Source organism: Lactuca sativa, chromosome 5 (assembly GCF_002870075.4).
Source record: "Lactuca sativa cultivar Salinas chromosome 5, Lsat_Salinas_v11, whole genome shotgun sequence".
NCBI classification, from domain to species: Eukaryota; Viridiplantae; Streptophyta; class Magnoliopsida; order Asterales; family Asteraceae; genus Lactuca; species Lactuca sativa.
The window spans coordinates 366837204-366852845 of NC_056627.2; the positions used below are offsets into that span (position 1 = coordinate 366837204).

Consider the following 15642-nt stretch of genomic DNA (forward strand, 5'->3'; position numbering starts at 1 on the left):
GCGATATATATATATATATATATATATATATATATATATATATATATATATATATATATATATATATATATATATATATATATATATATATATATATATATATATATATATATATATATAGGGAATGGTTGTATCGAAAACAAAAAAACCCTAAAAATCATAAAAATGCTTAAAAAATATTTATAATTTACAATATTTTTTTGTCTTTATATTCCAAAAATTCGTATCTTTTTTTATAATTTTGCTGAAAAAAAATTAGAAAATCGATTTTCTTTTTTGGTTTTTTTTCAAAAAAAAGTTCAACGAAATTATATAAAAAGTTGCGATTTTTTGGTATATAAAGTCAAAAAAAAAATTGTGATCTCTAAATATTTTTTTATGTATTTTTATGAGTTATATATATATATATATATATATATATATATATATATATATATATATATATATATATATATATATATATAAAAGAAATGGACAATAATTATTATGAAAAGATTTTCCAGAAAAAGGAGGGGATCTGGTACAATTGACTAATGATGCCCCCACCATATAGGATCAAAATGGGGCCATTTATGCTACCAGCATTTGGATTTTGCAAATCCAACCCTCTGTCCCTTTTGTCCCTTTTTAATTATTTCTAAAAGTTTTTGCTTAACAAAACCCTAATGTAATTTCATGTTTTTCTGTCTTTGAATATATATATATATATATATATATATATATATATATATATATATATATATATATATATATATATATATATATATATATATATACCTGATGATTTTATAAATTTTCAAATTTTGTTTAGAAAAATGCTGCGTACTTTTACACATAAGTAATTAGACACTCTTTTTATATATATATATATATATATATATATATATATATATATATATATATATATATATATATATATATATATATATATATATATTCATTTTTACAAAACGATTACTTATATATGTGATAAATTAAGTCAATATGTTGATAACTGATCGCAATAGGTTCTATAAGAACATGTTAGATTGTGTTGGTCTAAAATAATTTTGTTCGATTTATATTATTTTTTTCATATATAATTAAGTCATTTTTTATACGATATATTATTTATGTTTGTATTTTGATCAACCACGGCCTTTAAACCGAATTTGCCTCGAAATTTCATTAAATGACTGATTAATCCGAATTTTCATCAATCTTTTATAAGAAAATTGTACAACTAAAAGAGTGTCATGCTTTTTGTATTTAAATCTGTAGGGAAAAAAAAGTGTTTAACAGGTAAAACCTGCTATAGATTATGTTACATTGGCCGATTCTTGATAATAATTAGTTGGTTACTTTTGATGTAATACAATGTATTATTTTAAAATATCAAGAAGGTGTGTTTTTTTAATTAATGTTGTTTTACACCTTTGTGTTTCTGTTAAAGTTTATATTGAAGTACAATCCAAGATATCTGAATTTTGTAAGAACACAATTACAGCAACAACTTGGACCACATATTTTCCATCTTTACCGTTTTCTTATAAAGATGGACATTCTTCTTTTTTGTATTTACCGTTGAAAATTAATGACAATGATAACTATTAGAGCGATCATCTTTCTTGTAGATATTTTCACTTTCACATGATGATAATTATTATTTTATTTTATTTAAAGAAAAGCGTTAAATAGCTTTTCTATGTACTGTTTTTTTTTCAATTTGTTACAAAAGTTATACTACTTTATTAATGTATATATAAATGATGAACCTTTTAAAATATCAAGAAGGATTTAGTTTCTGAATGCGATTTTATTTTGAATATCTGCATTTAGTGTTTAGACAAATTTGTATGCAAGACCAAGAGAGATTACAATGTTGGGCTAGTAAGATACCCAACAGAAACAGACAGTGGACTTGGATTACTTGGACAAGATCTTATAAAGTTTTCTTGTTGGTGTGAAAAAAAGTCAAGATTTTGCTGCTGTAATTATTTCTAAATCTACATTTTACTAGATCTATAAATAACTTTTCAGATCTTGTTTTTTTTATTAAAGCATACAATGGTAGTTTGGTAGTTTTTTTTTTCTTTTATTCAAGTTTTTAAATTTGAAAAAATTAATTTACCATGGAAGATAAGAGTTCTTTTTAATCACTCCAACCACATGAATTTCCAACCTTATAATCCTTTTATCTGTTTTGTCCATTTTAACCCTTATATTTAATAACATTTCAATTACACCATATTTATATTTAAATATTAAATATTTACTATTTTGTAATTAGTTAATCTACTAAACTGAATCTACAAAATTAAAACGAATATATCATTAAAACTATATGTTTTAAACTTTTAATATTTTCAATATGGCACAAATATCAAAGATTAAAAAAAATATCTTCATATAATAGTTTATGGTTTTATTTTTTTGTTTAAATATTATTTCTTTAAAATAAGATGTAAGCTTAAAAAAAATCGTTGTTGTACGAGGTAATTTTTTATTCAAATCTTGTTATTGATGGTTATGATGTAATTCTTTAATTTAGGATCCAAATGTTAATCAATCATGTTATATTTTTTTTACTTTAATTATATGACTAAACAATTGAAAAGGAAATGTGGTTCTTACTCGAGTCTCGTCGGTCCGATGAACCTTCAAATTTACTAATTAAGCAATGTTATATATACTTTTTTAAGTATCTTAAAAATCACCAAAGTTAAGGGTATGTTTGGAAAAATAGTTGGTAGTTAGAAGCTGAAAATTATAGTTTTAATTTGTTTACAAATTGTTTGATAAAAATAGTTAAAAACTTTTGAAATATATAAACTTACATAAAAAGAAACACAAATGTATAGAAAGACTAAGATTGACAACATAATAATGAAAAAATCATTTTCTTAACAATGTTTCCAAAATTCTCACTGTTTATTTGGTGGGAAAAAAAAAGCAACAGACTTGCAAAGACTTGATTTCATTATTTATTTATTTCGTTTATGTCAGTTAGTTGTACCCGCATTATGATAGTTCGTTCTATTTTAGTGTTTTATTTTGATTTATCTAATCAAATCTTATGTGGTGCTACTAAGTATCAAGTTTGGCCTTACTGTACATACATATTGGTATCAATATAATACATGTTATATTATCTAGTTTTAGATACGAGTTGGGAGAAGAAGAAGAAAAATTATGATTAAGACGACAAGAAACAATATGTTATTTGGATAATGTTTATTAATAGTAATCTAGTAAACTAGTTATGACAAACAGTTGATTTTTTTTAATGCTATATTTAAAATAGTTTTTGAATTTGGAACATTTGGTTAAAAAAAAAAGCTTAAGGTGGTACCCTCTTAACTTTTGAGAAGTTTTCTCTTTAATTTGAGTTTTTCTTAAAAGTTATGAAAACTATTAAAAGGTCTGGTAATATTTAAATACCAGAAAGCCCACGTATAGTGGACTGATGCTCTGAAAATCTTTAGTAGTAGGGTAGAGGCCCCCCGGGTGCAAAGTTGTTGGTAACGTGGCTGATTTTGGGAACACATATGATAAAAAAGTCATGAGAAAGATGAAAAATTCAAAAAAGAGAGAGGATGAAAAGGACAATAAAGGCAGGGAAATTGGAAGTGGGAAAAGATGAGATCTAGCAAACATACGTTGGAAGATATCATCATCTCATCTTGAAACCAAGTTGAATTCCAAATTGAATCCAATTGCAGAGAGGCATTATACAGAAAGAATCACTTTAGCCCCTACCCCTACCCCTCTGCCTTTAATCACTCAATCACTGACAGACACACACACACAGACAAAAATTATTGTGGGAAAAAAATGAAATCAATTTGGATTTTGGGTCAACAGCCAGTCCACAATAATATCAACCAATCACCATTACCTCCCCACTTCCACCCCTATTGCTCTTTGCTCCTGCTCCTCCTATTCTTCTCTTATCATTTCAGGATCAAAAGCACCTGAAAATCAGGATCGCCAATATCTTCACTTTCGCCCTTTCTCTTGTCCAATTCCCAATTTGCTGCTTGCAACAAAACAAACTCACTCTCATCTCATAAATTAAATCACCCCCCCTACGTGTCATCTTCACTGTCGCCAATATATATATCCACCCAAACCCAAACAAACGCCTACATTTTACTTCTCTACTCATATGTTTTTTTTAGAGGAGGTACGATTTATGAAGCAACAAATGGTAAATCAAAAAAAAAAAAAAAAAAAAAAAAAAAACCCTTATACTTGATGGAAATTTCAAACTTTTTTCTATTTTTAAAATAGGTCGGGTAAAGATATGTAGCAACCTTTGTGCTTATTTTTAAAACATCCGTATGTTTTTAACCTAACTGCTGGAATGACTCTTCCTCGAAGCATACGCTCGGTATGCTGCCAATGCAATTACAGCCGCAGCAGCTCCAACTGCAAAAATATATCAATAAACAATCAGACCCATTTGTCATGTATTAGACTGTGACCGAGACTTTATGTCAGTAGGAAAAAAATAAAAAAATAAAAGAGTATAATTTTTGGTCCCACCCAAGGACAAAAGACCCTAATAATTAATTGAAAATAGGCGTAGTAGAATGAAGGATTTTACCAGAAGCAAACATGAGAGAGCGATTAACGAGGCGGCGGTACTGCTTCTTGTTTCTTCCGTATTCGGTTTCGGGGACACTTAAGTAACAGCGTTCGGCTGCGTTTACAATTCTCCAAAAAATGTTGTTCATGTCTCTCTCTTTTACGCTGATATGAATGGGTGGATCTATTTTCAATTCCTGACAGATCTACACAGCAAAAATGAAAAAATTATATAATAAAATGAAAATGAAACAAATTTAAGAAAAGTGAATTACCGCTTCGGAATCCCTGATTGCCATGGGGTAAGAATCCAAGTCATCTTTTCCCGCAACAAAGAAACAAGGCACGCCGTAACCAGTATCTTCACCTCGCCTCGCCACATCCATAAGCAGTTCTGATGCTCTTTTTAACGAATATTCATCCGAACTGTTGCAACACCCAAACCATTCTCACTATTAAACTTTTTTTGAAAAAACAAAAATAATAAGCCTACTTTCACCATTTTAGTGATTTAGCAACAACAAAAATAATCAAATCTCACAACAAATAGAACCTGCCCTCAACTAAGACCCATGCTATGCCACTTCCCTAATTTTAAGCCTCCACTCCACTCCCTCCTATCTAAAGTTATGTCCTCAAAAAGAGTCAAACTCATTCAAACTATCTTCCCACTTCATTATCAGTCAACATGTTAAGAGGAGCCTCCAAAATTCTTGTGGATCATAAGCCCAAGTCTCTTTTGGGTGTAGTACTTGCTCTCCAATGCAGAGACTTCTACTCTCTCATCATTGTTTTTGTGCTACCCCTAAAATTGCACCAAAGATATTCCGTCTTATGTGTATTAAAATAGTAATCTTTCTTCTTTCAACCTTGTTCGTGTTTATGATTATTATAATAATAGTTCCATGTCTAAATCAATAAATTTGTACTTCAGTGGCGAAATCGATAAAACAGTCAAAGTATGTTATATATCTTTGAATTCTATTCTAATGACTAATATCACACCCGGGTAACCAGAAAACGTTTCTTTCAAATGGTCAAAAAACATATAATTGTTTAATCACTACAGGAAGTAATTAAGTGGCTAAACCGATAATATAGCCAAAGTACAAGTATTTTTTTTGTGAGTGTGTGTGTGTTTTGCCCTAATAAATTCAAGATAGTCATAAATTGAAATTTATAAACATGTTTTCCTTTTTATTTTGTTTACTATCCTAAGTCCTAACAATTGTATGAACACTAACAGAACAGACAGCAAGTGTTGTTAACATGTAGCATGGAGCTCACCCGTCATAAATAAAAACTGCTATATCACAAGCAGCCAAGGACTCCTTGCTAGATAGAAACTCTTTGACATCATCTTCTTGAATTTCACGCAATATAAGAGTCTTCTTAGTTCCCTGCAAAATCAGTGTAAATTGAAAACAATATCAATACCCTATTGTAAAGTATGTCTCCAATATCATAATGTTTTAGAGTAAACATTCACCCGAAGCTGGTCAACAGCATTGACTGTATAACAATTATTGTTATCTAAAGCATATGAGTTTTGGAAAGGCCTGCAAGTAAATCGAGACCATATTTTATCAACAGGTTTGTAGAAATAACAAAACTTAACTGCAAAAAAAAAAAAGTCTAGGAAAACTTTTACCTTCCGATAAATGAACTTAACAATGCAGACTTTCCAGCATTTTTGGGTCCAAATACATAGCACTGGAAAACATGTCTATCGGATTGTTGTTTTTTAACATCTAATGTTCTTTTTCTAGTAACACGGAGTGCTGTTGCAGGGTCATTAGTGTAACCTAGATATATCAGATAGGCTAAACTTTTAGCTGGATCGAGGTTTGTCATTAGGGCCCACTGCAACCGTGTAATAAATGTTAGTAAAACCGAGCATACAGTTTAGGAAAAAAATATATATATAAATTTTATATTAATAAAAAAACACACGCACACCTGAGAGAGAAACCCTGAAAGTCGTATGTCCCCTAACTCGGTTCTCTCTAAACTATACTTGTAAGGAGCTTCATCCCAAGGGCTGAAAGGTGAATACAGATTATACATGCATTAGAAATTACTACTACTAAAGAGCCAACAAGAAAGCACACAACATATATAGATGACAAAACTCACACCCTCAATAATTTAACTAAAAGAATAGAAAATATACCATTAAATCAATACAAATGTAAAGTTTAAAAACCAACCCACCTTTCTGGTGCAGTTGAAAACAGCTCATCAACCTCAGATTCTTGTAGAGCTCCATCCTAGAAGGTGTAAACGTTTACATTTGGGATATATAAATAAATTGTAGTTAAATACAATCGTATAAATTTGACAATTAACTAAAGTAGTTATGAAGAAAAGATCCACAATGTATAGGAAAATAAGTTAGAATAAAAAGTGAGAGAAATACTTACATTGTTTGAATCAAACAAACTGAAAATCCCCATCAGGAAGTCCACAGCTTCACTAGTCAACTCAATACTCTATATTAACACAACCAATAAGAGATTATTCCCAGTATCGAATATGATTTACTAAATGTAATATCGAAAAAAAAAAAAAAAAAAAAAAAAAAAAGACTGAAAATATATAAATGGAAATTTATTTGAAGTTAATAGGAGCATAACCTGGTCGGGAGCTTTTCTAGAGGGAACAGGAAGATTCTCTTTCCGAAGTTCAATGTCATCATTGTAACCAAATTTACGCAAGACAGTCCATGTAGTCTCAAGGCGACCTTTTTCAATAAATAAAGCATGAAGAAAAAGAAAGCCTGTTAGTGTAAGCCCATAGTCATTGACTCCTTCAGGTACCTTCTCCTGCACAACTCTTTTAACACCTACTATTTCAGCAGGTTGTAGAGGAGCATTGAAACACTTCACCTGTTATGAGAAACAGAAAAGTACCTCTTTATGTCTACAAAGAAACGCCATTGCTTTTGATTGCAAGATTCCAATAAAAAAAAGTTTCTTTTTATGAAATATAGCAGAAGAGAAATTACCTGAAATTCGTTCAACTCATTATCATTTAGGGCACTGTCCATATCGTGATCACAAAGAATAAATATCCTTTTCAATGCTCGTATGCATCGGGGTTTTAAAGTTTGAGATTCTTGATCAAACAATGGGGCAGTTGGATGAAGCACTGCTTTTTGAGCATAGTAAAACACCTCAGGTACCTACAAAACAAATAAAATGAGCTTTTGTATGTAGTCATGTTACAGATTGAGACTAAGATGGCAAGTCCAGGCATCATGAAGGAAACAAAACTTCTACATTTTGACGTCTACAAATGCATGCGAAAATGGTATAAGCTAGAGCATAGAAAAACCAAAATGGTCCTACTTTAATTGTAAAACAAGCTCAGGTTGGTAGAACTTTCTATTCAATCTAAACAGCTTGACAATAGCTTCCACTAAAAGGAATAGAAAAACATGAAAGGCAAAATAAAAGGGTATTGAAGTGTTGTATGTTAATTAGATGTAACTATAGGGTTATTGCATAAACTATATAACATCAATACACATTGCCCTAGTATTGTAATCGTAACATGAACAATATATGCTTTTACTTAGAAGATTTTCAGAAGAAGCATAGGATAATTCAGATTATAGCTTCAATTTTCATGAAAAGGTAAGTTCATAATACCACAATGAGTAGTACAATTCATATTGTAAACTAGAGGTTTGAGTAAAAGGTGACCATAAGTCCATGACACTAGAAGCATGACTCTCACTAATCTAATAAGCTCTTTATAGTAAGGACTGCAGCTGAACTTGAAGGCTTGTGGTACTCTATTATTGATATTGAGGTTAAACGAAATAACATACCTGGACAAGGTTGGCTGCAGAACACTCTATACAAGTTTCAATCTCCCTAAATTGCTGCATTATTGGAGCCATCACCTGCTCTAGACTCATGGGGTAGTGTTCATCTCGCAAGTCTAGCTTGCAACCAACCACAATCACCGGTACCTTCACCTGTAGATATATATACAAAAAACATTAAAACCTGGCAATTTCCTTTTCAACAATTACATTGTAACATATTAATCGATTGAAAACCTTCAGGCGACGAACTTCAGGAATCCAGAAATTCTGAAGGCGATTGAGTGTTTCAGGTTTATCACAAGCATATGTTAACACCACGGCATCAGCTCGCTTCAATTCTTCCTCTAGCTTCGCTTTCCCTTCCAAACTACATTTAATAAGTCCGAATTAAAACATAAATATAAACGCATAATCTAATCAATCAAATAAGTTGATGATGGATAAAACTCAATCGAGACCTGGAGGCGGTGTCGATGATGGTGACAGGAACGCCATCCGGATAGTAATCCGCAGGAAGACGAGTAGGAGGAAGAACAGGTGAAACGCTTTCCGGAAAATTCTCGGAGGCAGCTGCCGCGATTAAGCTTGATTTACCGGTACCACGATCACCGACAACCACAACGCGAACGGTACTCCGGCGACCGGGAATTGGTGCCCCTACTGCTGAGCCGCCTGACATTTAACAACTACAAAGGGAAAAATCACGTATAAGCAGAAGATTAACAATAGAAAGAAAATGAAAACTTGGATAGATGCGATCTAAACAATCAACAGTCACCTGTTAGGCAAAAAAATAAAACGAAAAACACGAATCAATCGATGAATTTTATGAAACTAATTTTCTTCTTGACCGACGGCAGACATTCGCATGATAGCGTCGGATACTTTTATTATTTCTACAGCGGGAGTCGGGAGAAACCTGATGATGGAGACACTGAGGTCCGAGGGTGTAGCAAAAGCGTGACTGAGGGGACTAATTTGTAAGAAAGCTCACTTTTTTGTTGGGAATTTGTAAAAAAGTATTCTTGAAGGATAACTTTGTAAAACAAGTCTTTCTTGGGGTTGAATTGTAAAGAGATGTTTTAGTATTTGCATGGATGGGTAGAGGAAAACATGCATGGATCCATCAGGGTTTCCCTTTTGTGGGCATCGGAGTGGGGCAAGCTGTTTTAAAACTTGCATCAAGTAAAGTGGCAAAACATAAGAAAACGTACATAAAAAATCAACACAATTTTATACTTTTTGCATCTGATACTTTCGTTTTCCTTGCGTCAAAAGTTGTGTAGTTACTCAATTGAGTCCAACGGGTTGCAGCACATCTTGTTGTGACTCCAAGATATATCGATGTTTTTAAAAGAATTAGTTTTGTCATCCAAAAAGGGGTTGCGACAAAGTTTGTTGCTCGTTTACCCGCTACGTCTATGTAAAATTTTCTTCTTATGTTTAAAAAAAAAACACTAACTTGCGGACTCCAAGCTGATAGTCAACACCTCAGTAGGACATTAAACACTCAACCAACATTTCAACTGACCAGTTGACTCTCAGTTATCCTCCTACGGGACCTTAAGGCTCGTGGCCAACTTCCCATAGGACTTTCCAAATATCATAACACAAAAGTATTCTAGTCTAATCATATATTTTGTACACTAACAGTACTTGCAAGTATCCTATCATACAAAGGACATATAAGTTTGACCAAAAGTCAATGGTTAAAGATCAACGTCAGACGTATCGCGACCAACACATGGTTGTGTTGCGACCACTACAATCCAAAACAATCATGATATTCCTCTACGCAACCAACTTATGGTCGAATCACGCCCCTGGCAAAACAATGTCTTTTTTAAGTCCTAATCTTTTAAGCTAGAGGCTATAACTTTCCATAATACTAGGAAAGTTATTAATGAATAAAATTTTAAAGTTTATCCATATGCAAGTCTCTAACATTACAAACACTAACCCTAGATCTGAAATGAATTCAAAAAGACTAAAACTTCATGCATGGTTTTTTAGGATTGAGCTGGTATAAAATAAATATGTTTTTTGTGCAATAGTATGTATAAATGGTATTTTTTTTAGATACTTGTTAATCTTAGAAGATGCTTGTGAATTTTGATTTGTTTATCACTTTAAGCATAACCATATTTTTTTAATTATTTAGTATTATTGGAATAATCTTAATCATATTATGAATTATGATATCGATTAAATTATTTTGGATTGTCATTTTTCTAATTTAAAAACATAATTTTCAAGTTAAAATATAAAAATAAAATTGTGGATTGTCATTTTTCTAATTTAAAAACATAATTTTCAAGTTAAAATATAAAAATAAAATTGTGTCCTTATAAGCTGTTAAATTGGGAAGATTCGAAAGAGCAATCTTAAATTATTCATTTCTTCTTTATACTATTGATTTTGCATATCTTAATTTTTTACGTCTGCCATGATTTCATGCTATACCTCTTTATTACACCATGAAATTTCTCTGTAATAACATTTAAAATGTTCCACGAAGTGTTTAGTTGTTATCAAACATGATTATTGTCTACTTGATCTATTTTTGCAGTCTTAATGTTCCATATTCTATTGCTAGTGATGTCATGTTATGTTGTGACTCTAAGCTTTTTAAAGTCAATACAAGAAGGATTTGAGATTGTTATTGCTACATAACAATCAAGGTATGATCTAAATCCTAATTTATATGTTATATTGATCATCATATGCTAGATCTAGGGTTTATAGTCTTGGATAACTTGCATGTACAATAGAGAAATCTAGATCCAAGCATTAAGGTTTGTATGAACACATAGGATGTTCTTATAGCTAAAACCATCAACAACCACCCGACCAAAGGACTCTGAAATTGACGTGAAATTTTCCTCATACCATATTCCGGTGGGAGGCCCGAAATTTTTATCTAAGCAATTCTATCGATATCATAGTGCAAATGATTATGCGACATTTAAAACAATATGTACATAATTGTTTACTATATAAATTATTATTATTTGTTTTTGAAAAGGGTTTGATATAAATTATTGAACATATAGTCTCTTGAAATTTCATATTTTTAACATAAATTGTAAAAAATAAGATTTTATATATACATATTTATTAAATGATACCTATTATATGAAATAAACGAAAATTAATACTTAATAATCAATGACTAGTATCATAAAAGTCCTAAGTTTTTTAACGCACAATTGGAAAAAACTCTAACATTTTTTTTATTATTGTTATGGCCATAACTTTTTCGCATAATTATCACACTAGTCCACTTAACGAGTTTCATGGTTAATTTTTTTGCAAAACCAGTTTTAAAATTGGATTTAAAGTTTAAATTTGGTAATTTATTGTTTTTATAGTTTTTTTTATTTTTATTCAAGTAAATAAAATAGCTATAATTATATTTTTAACTTCGGTCCAACTTTTTTTTGTTCTGTAATGTTATTATATTTACATTACAAAAAAAAAATAAAAATTTTAAAATAGATTGTTCATTGAGAATTAATATTTCAATGTGTAATATAACTTGCAAATTAAATCATATTTCTATATGTGATATAAATAGTTTAAATTCTAAATAATATTTTTCAATTTAATAATAGACTAAAGAAAGAACAAAAGAAATAATAATAGTTGGTCACCATAAAAAAAACTTGTTATAGTATTTTATATTGCATTCTAGTTCATTTACTTGAATCAAAATACATAAAACATTAGAAAATTCATAAATAACTAAAATAGAACAAAATGCAAAAAAAGGTAAAAAAATCAAATTGTTGAAAAATAAAATTAAAATATGAATATAAATAAATTATATATATATATATATATATATATATATATATATATATATATATATATATATATATATATATATATATATGAAAATAAATAAAGTATACAAAACAACAAAAAATAAAGTTAAAAAACTGGTGTAATGTTTTGCAAATTACAATTACCAATTTTTTTTTTGAAAAAATCTTAATTATTATTATATATCAATTGTCATCGTACAATGAGTGAGATGACAAACAGACAACAAGCTGTGTCGCTAAGTCTTTTTGAATGGTAAAGTTAATTCTTTTACAATTACCAAATTTGAAATTTAAATCGAATTTTAGGATTGATTTTGCAAAAATATTAACAAAGTTAACCATGAAACTCGTTAAATGGGCTAGAATAATAAGAAAAAAAAAATGTTAGAGTTTTTTTTCAATTACGCGTTAAAAACTTAAGACTTTTATAATATTAATCCCAATAATCAATAACAAAAAAAACAAAATTATCGCACAATTTAAAACGCTAACTTGATATATAACTCAACTTAAACCAAAGATCATATTTCATATTTCTAGAACACAATTTAATCATTCCTTAAAAACCTAACAATTATTTAAAACAACATATTAAATAAATTTTAAAAAAAAAAACCTTATCTGAATCAATGAAATTTGTTAGCTTGGGCAAGACGGCAACTCTCCAATTCATGAAAGCGGGCCTTCAGTTATGCGCAGCTTAAAAACTTGGCCCAACATCCAAATTTTGGACTTGGGCAAATCCAAATTGAAATGGCTACGTTTCAGCGGTGTATGGTACAACCTTTTCTGCTGAGAGTACAAATTGATATTCGTGTTTACCTGATCCGTACACAATAATTTTTATTTAGGCCATCCGTTATACCCACCACATACCACATATGTGGTGGGTGCCACATCATCACCACATTCCACTACCACATACATGGGGTACTTACCACTAAACACACCACTCCACCTCATTTTTTTATTTAAATTTAATTCAAAAATACATTAAAACACCACTCCACTTCATTTTTTTATTTAAATTTAATTCAAAAATACATTAAAAACATTTTTTAATACTATTTTCCATTAAATTAAAATACCAAATTACATTAAATAAAAACTAAATTAATTGAAATTAAAAAATAAAATAAAAATAACAATCAAAATAAAAATTACATTAGTTAATTTAAAAAAAAAAAAAAAACATTAAAAAACTAAAAATTCCAACCATACATAAAATAAACTACCCCCTACGCCTACGTCGGGCTCGAACCGACTCTTTCATTACTAGAAAAAGTTTCAAGTCTTCGCCCTCAAGGTCGTCCGCTTTCATTTTCAAGATTTCCATATCGGTTTTTGTTTGGAGTGTCTCTTGTGCCTCTTGAAATGATGTTTGTGCTTCGATCATTTTTTGTTCCATCCGAGTCATCACCTCGGCCTTCGTTTCCTGAAGCTGCACATATCGATCAAATTTATCGCCGAACATATCCATAACACTAGAATTCGAAGATGTTGACGCCGCTTTTTTTGCTTTATTTCTTCCAACGGGCCGAGGAAGAGGTTGGTCGGTTTCAAGATCCATCGGATCGTCGTTGATGTCGATGTGTGTTCGGCCGTCCGATTGTTGAGAAGCTCCATCGGGGTTTCTCGAACGCTTTGAACCGGAAGATTGGGAACTTCCTTCCGTTTGCTCTTTCCATTTTGGGGAGTCTTTCAATTTTAGCCACGGCTTCATATACGGAAAAGCTTTGCGTGTAGGCGTTGTTTTTCATATTGGTCCATGGCCGCCTTGAAAACATCAAAATCGTTCGAGCCGCTTTTGCGTATGTTTAGGAGATTGTTGTAGATTCCTCCAAAATCGGTGCATTTTAATCGAATATCTCGCCATTTCGACATAATTTGATCGGCATTTCGAGCTTCACTTTCCATTAACTCGTAAAAAATGGCTCGGACTTTTTCCCAAAAACTTCCGTACGTCTGGCTATCTCCTACAATTGGATCTTCGGAAGCCGCCACCCATGCCTCCGCTAACTTTTCTTCTTCTTCTTTTGTCCATGGGACCCTTTCTTGGTTGGTAGTGGGTCGGGTCGGTTTTTTTCCTTTTTTCTTTTTTGGTTGAGGTGGTGGTGAAGGTTGCGTTTCCGGAACAAAATCCAGCGAAAGTGGTGGTTGTGAGCTTGGTGGTTGTTGTTGTGACGATTGTTGTTGTAGTTGTTGTAGTTGTTGGAATTGTTGAAATTATTGGTATTGTTGTTGCATTTGTTGTTGTTGGAAAGCCGGAAAAGGTTGATATTGTTGTTGGAAAAGTGGTGTTTGTTGGATAGGGGAACCACTTTGAAGTAGATTGATAAAACCGCCTTGAGGTGACTCCATCGTCGGGAATTGTCGAGGTGTTGTGTCTAACGCAAAAGCGTTATCGGGTTTGCGATTTCGGTAGTTTGGAGGGGTATTTTGGTTGGGATCCATGATTTTTGGTTGTGAAGATGTAGTGTGTAGTTTGTGTATAGAGAAAGAAAAGAATGGTGTAAAAAATAAGGAGTAAAAGTATGGTATTTATAGGTAAATAAATTATTTATTTATTATTATTTTTTTTACAAAGTTAGCCGTTTAACAACGGCTAGTAAACGGATACAAATCAACGGCTACACAAGAAACGAATTGATTGGGCGTTTGGGTTCGTTGTCCGGGCCACGAATGGCCACAACCACGAGCCAGCACGAACCACCGGGGTGGTGTGCACGGCCGTGGTTCGTGGCCAAGTAGACCACGGACCGATTCGTGCAATGTACACCGGATGCTCTTATACACAACAATTTATGTTTTATAGAGTTAGAGTTGTACAGTACAAACATATAAAACACAAATTGTTATGTATGACTAAAATCTTTTATGTACGGATCAACACCTATAAATTTAGGGATAGGAACTAAGATAAACCGAAATAAAGTTCTTGACCAAAATGAACAAACTTTTTGTGGTTTGGAAAATAAACTTCTTCGTCTGAAAATGGGTCATTATGAACTATCTTCGGACAATAATTTTTAGGAAAATAAAAAGTACATTCCGGACAAAAAACTACTTTGGAATTTGAAGAGCGAGTCCGAAATCCAAAGAATAATTATGAAATTTCAAGATATTTTTTCGTTTTCTAATGAAACCTTACAAAAACTTAAATAAACATAGCAAATGAGAGACAAATACAAATGAGAATCATATATGATACAAGGGATTAAAAAGTGACATTTAATTGAAAATTTGGTGATATTTTTCAGTCCATAATAACCATTTTCGTGTTGATGAAAATCTCATTAGAAATCATACAGAAATTGAGCCATTGTTTGATGGAGCAGAAATAGAAAGTTGAAGGATCTTGGAAAAATCTAGTGCTGGTGAATAGGAGATATCCGATGGCGGCGGCGAGGT

At 31.1% G+C, this 15642-nt stretch overlaps 2 protein-coding genes across 3 annotated transcripts; both read right to left on the reverse strand.

Annotated features, from left to right (window-relative positions):
- Positions 1-4233: 4233 nt before the first annotated feature.
- On the reverse strand, positions 4234-9346 carry LOC111917624 (mitochondrial Rho GTPase 1). Of its 2 annotated transcripts, none has more exons than XM_042901963.2 (15): positions 9324-9346; positions 8863-9090; positions 8639-8771; positions 8405-8554; positions 7577-7753; positions 7206-7457; positions 6993-7061; positions 6784-6839; positions 6529-6610; positions 6221-6432; positions 6059-6128; positions 5857-5969; positions 4845-4995; positions 4589-4775; positions 4234-4410 (listed from the first exon to the last, which is right to left on the reverse strand). In XM_042901963.2, the coding sequence occupies exons 2-15, from the start codon at positions 9081-9083 to the stop codon at positions 4334-4336; spliced, it is 1950 nt and encodes a 649-aa protein (XP_042757897.1). In that variant the 5' UTR covers positions 9084-9090; positions 9324-9346; the 3' UTR covers positions 4234-4333. The 2 variants fall into 2 exon arrangements, with proteins under 2 accessions (XP_042757897.1, XP_023769058.1); XM_023913290.3 differs by lacking the exon at positions 9324-9346 and adding an exon at positions 9183-9317.
- Positions 9347-13950: 4604 nt separating this feature from the next.
- On the reverse strand, positions 13951-14685 carry LOC128126176 (glutathione S-transferase T3-like). The gene is made up of 2 exons (XM_052763947.1): positions 14477-14685; positions 13951-14395 (listed from the first exon to the last, which is right to left on the reverse strand). Exons 1-2 carry the CDS (start codon positions 14683-14685, stop codon positions 13951-13953), a joined length of 654 nt encoding a protein of 217 aa, XP_052619907.1.
- Between the last annotated feature and the right edge of the window lie 957 nt (positions 14686-15642).

Coding starts and splice junctions, on each gene's coding strand:
- LOC111917624 (XM_042901963.2), bottom strand. CDS start 9,083: ATGTCAGGCGGCTCAGCAGTAGGGGCACCAATTCCCGGTCGCCGGAGT. Junction 7,062..7,205: donor CTAGAAAAGCTCCCGACCAG/GTTATGCTCCTA, acceptor GTGTTAATATAG/AGTATTGAGTTGACTAGTGA. Junction 6,433..6,528: donor TTTCAGGGTTTCTCTCTCAG/GTGTGCGTGTGT, acceptor ACACGGTTGCAG/TGGGCCCTAATGACAAACCT.
- LOC128126176 (XM_052763947.1), bottom strand. CDS start 14,685: ATGGATCCCAACCAAAATACCCCTCCAAACTACCGAAATCGCAAACCC. Junction 14,396..14,476: donor GCTTTCCAACAACAACAAAT/GCAACAACAATA, acceptor ACAACCACCAAG/CTCACAACCACCACTTTCGC.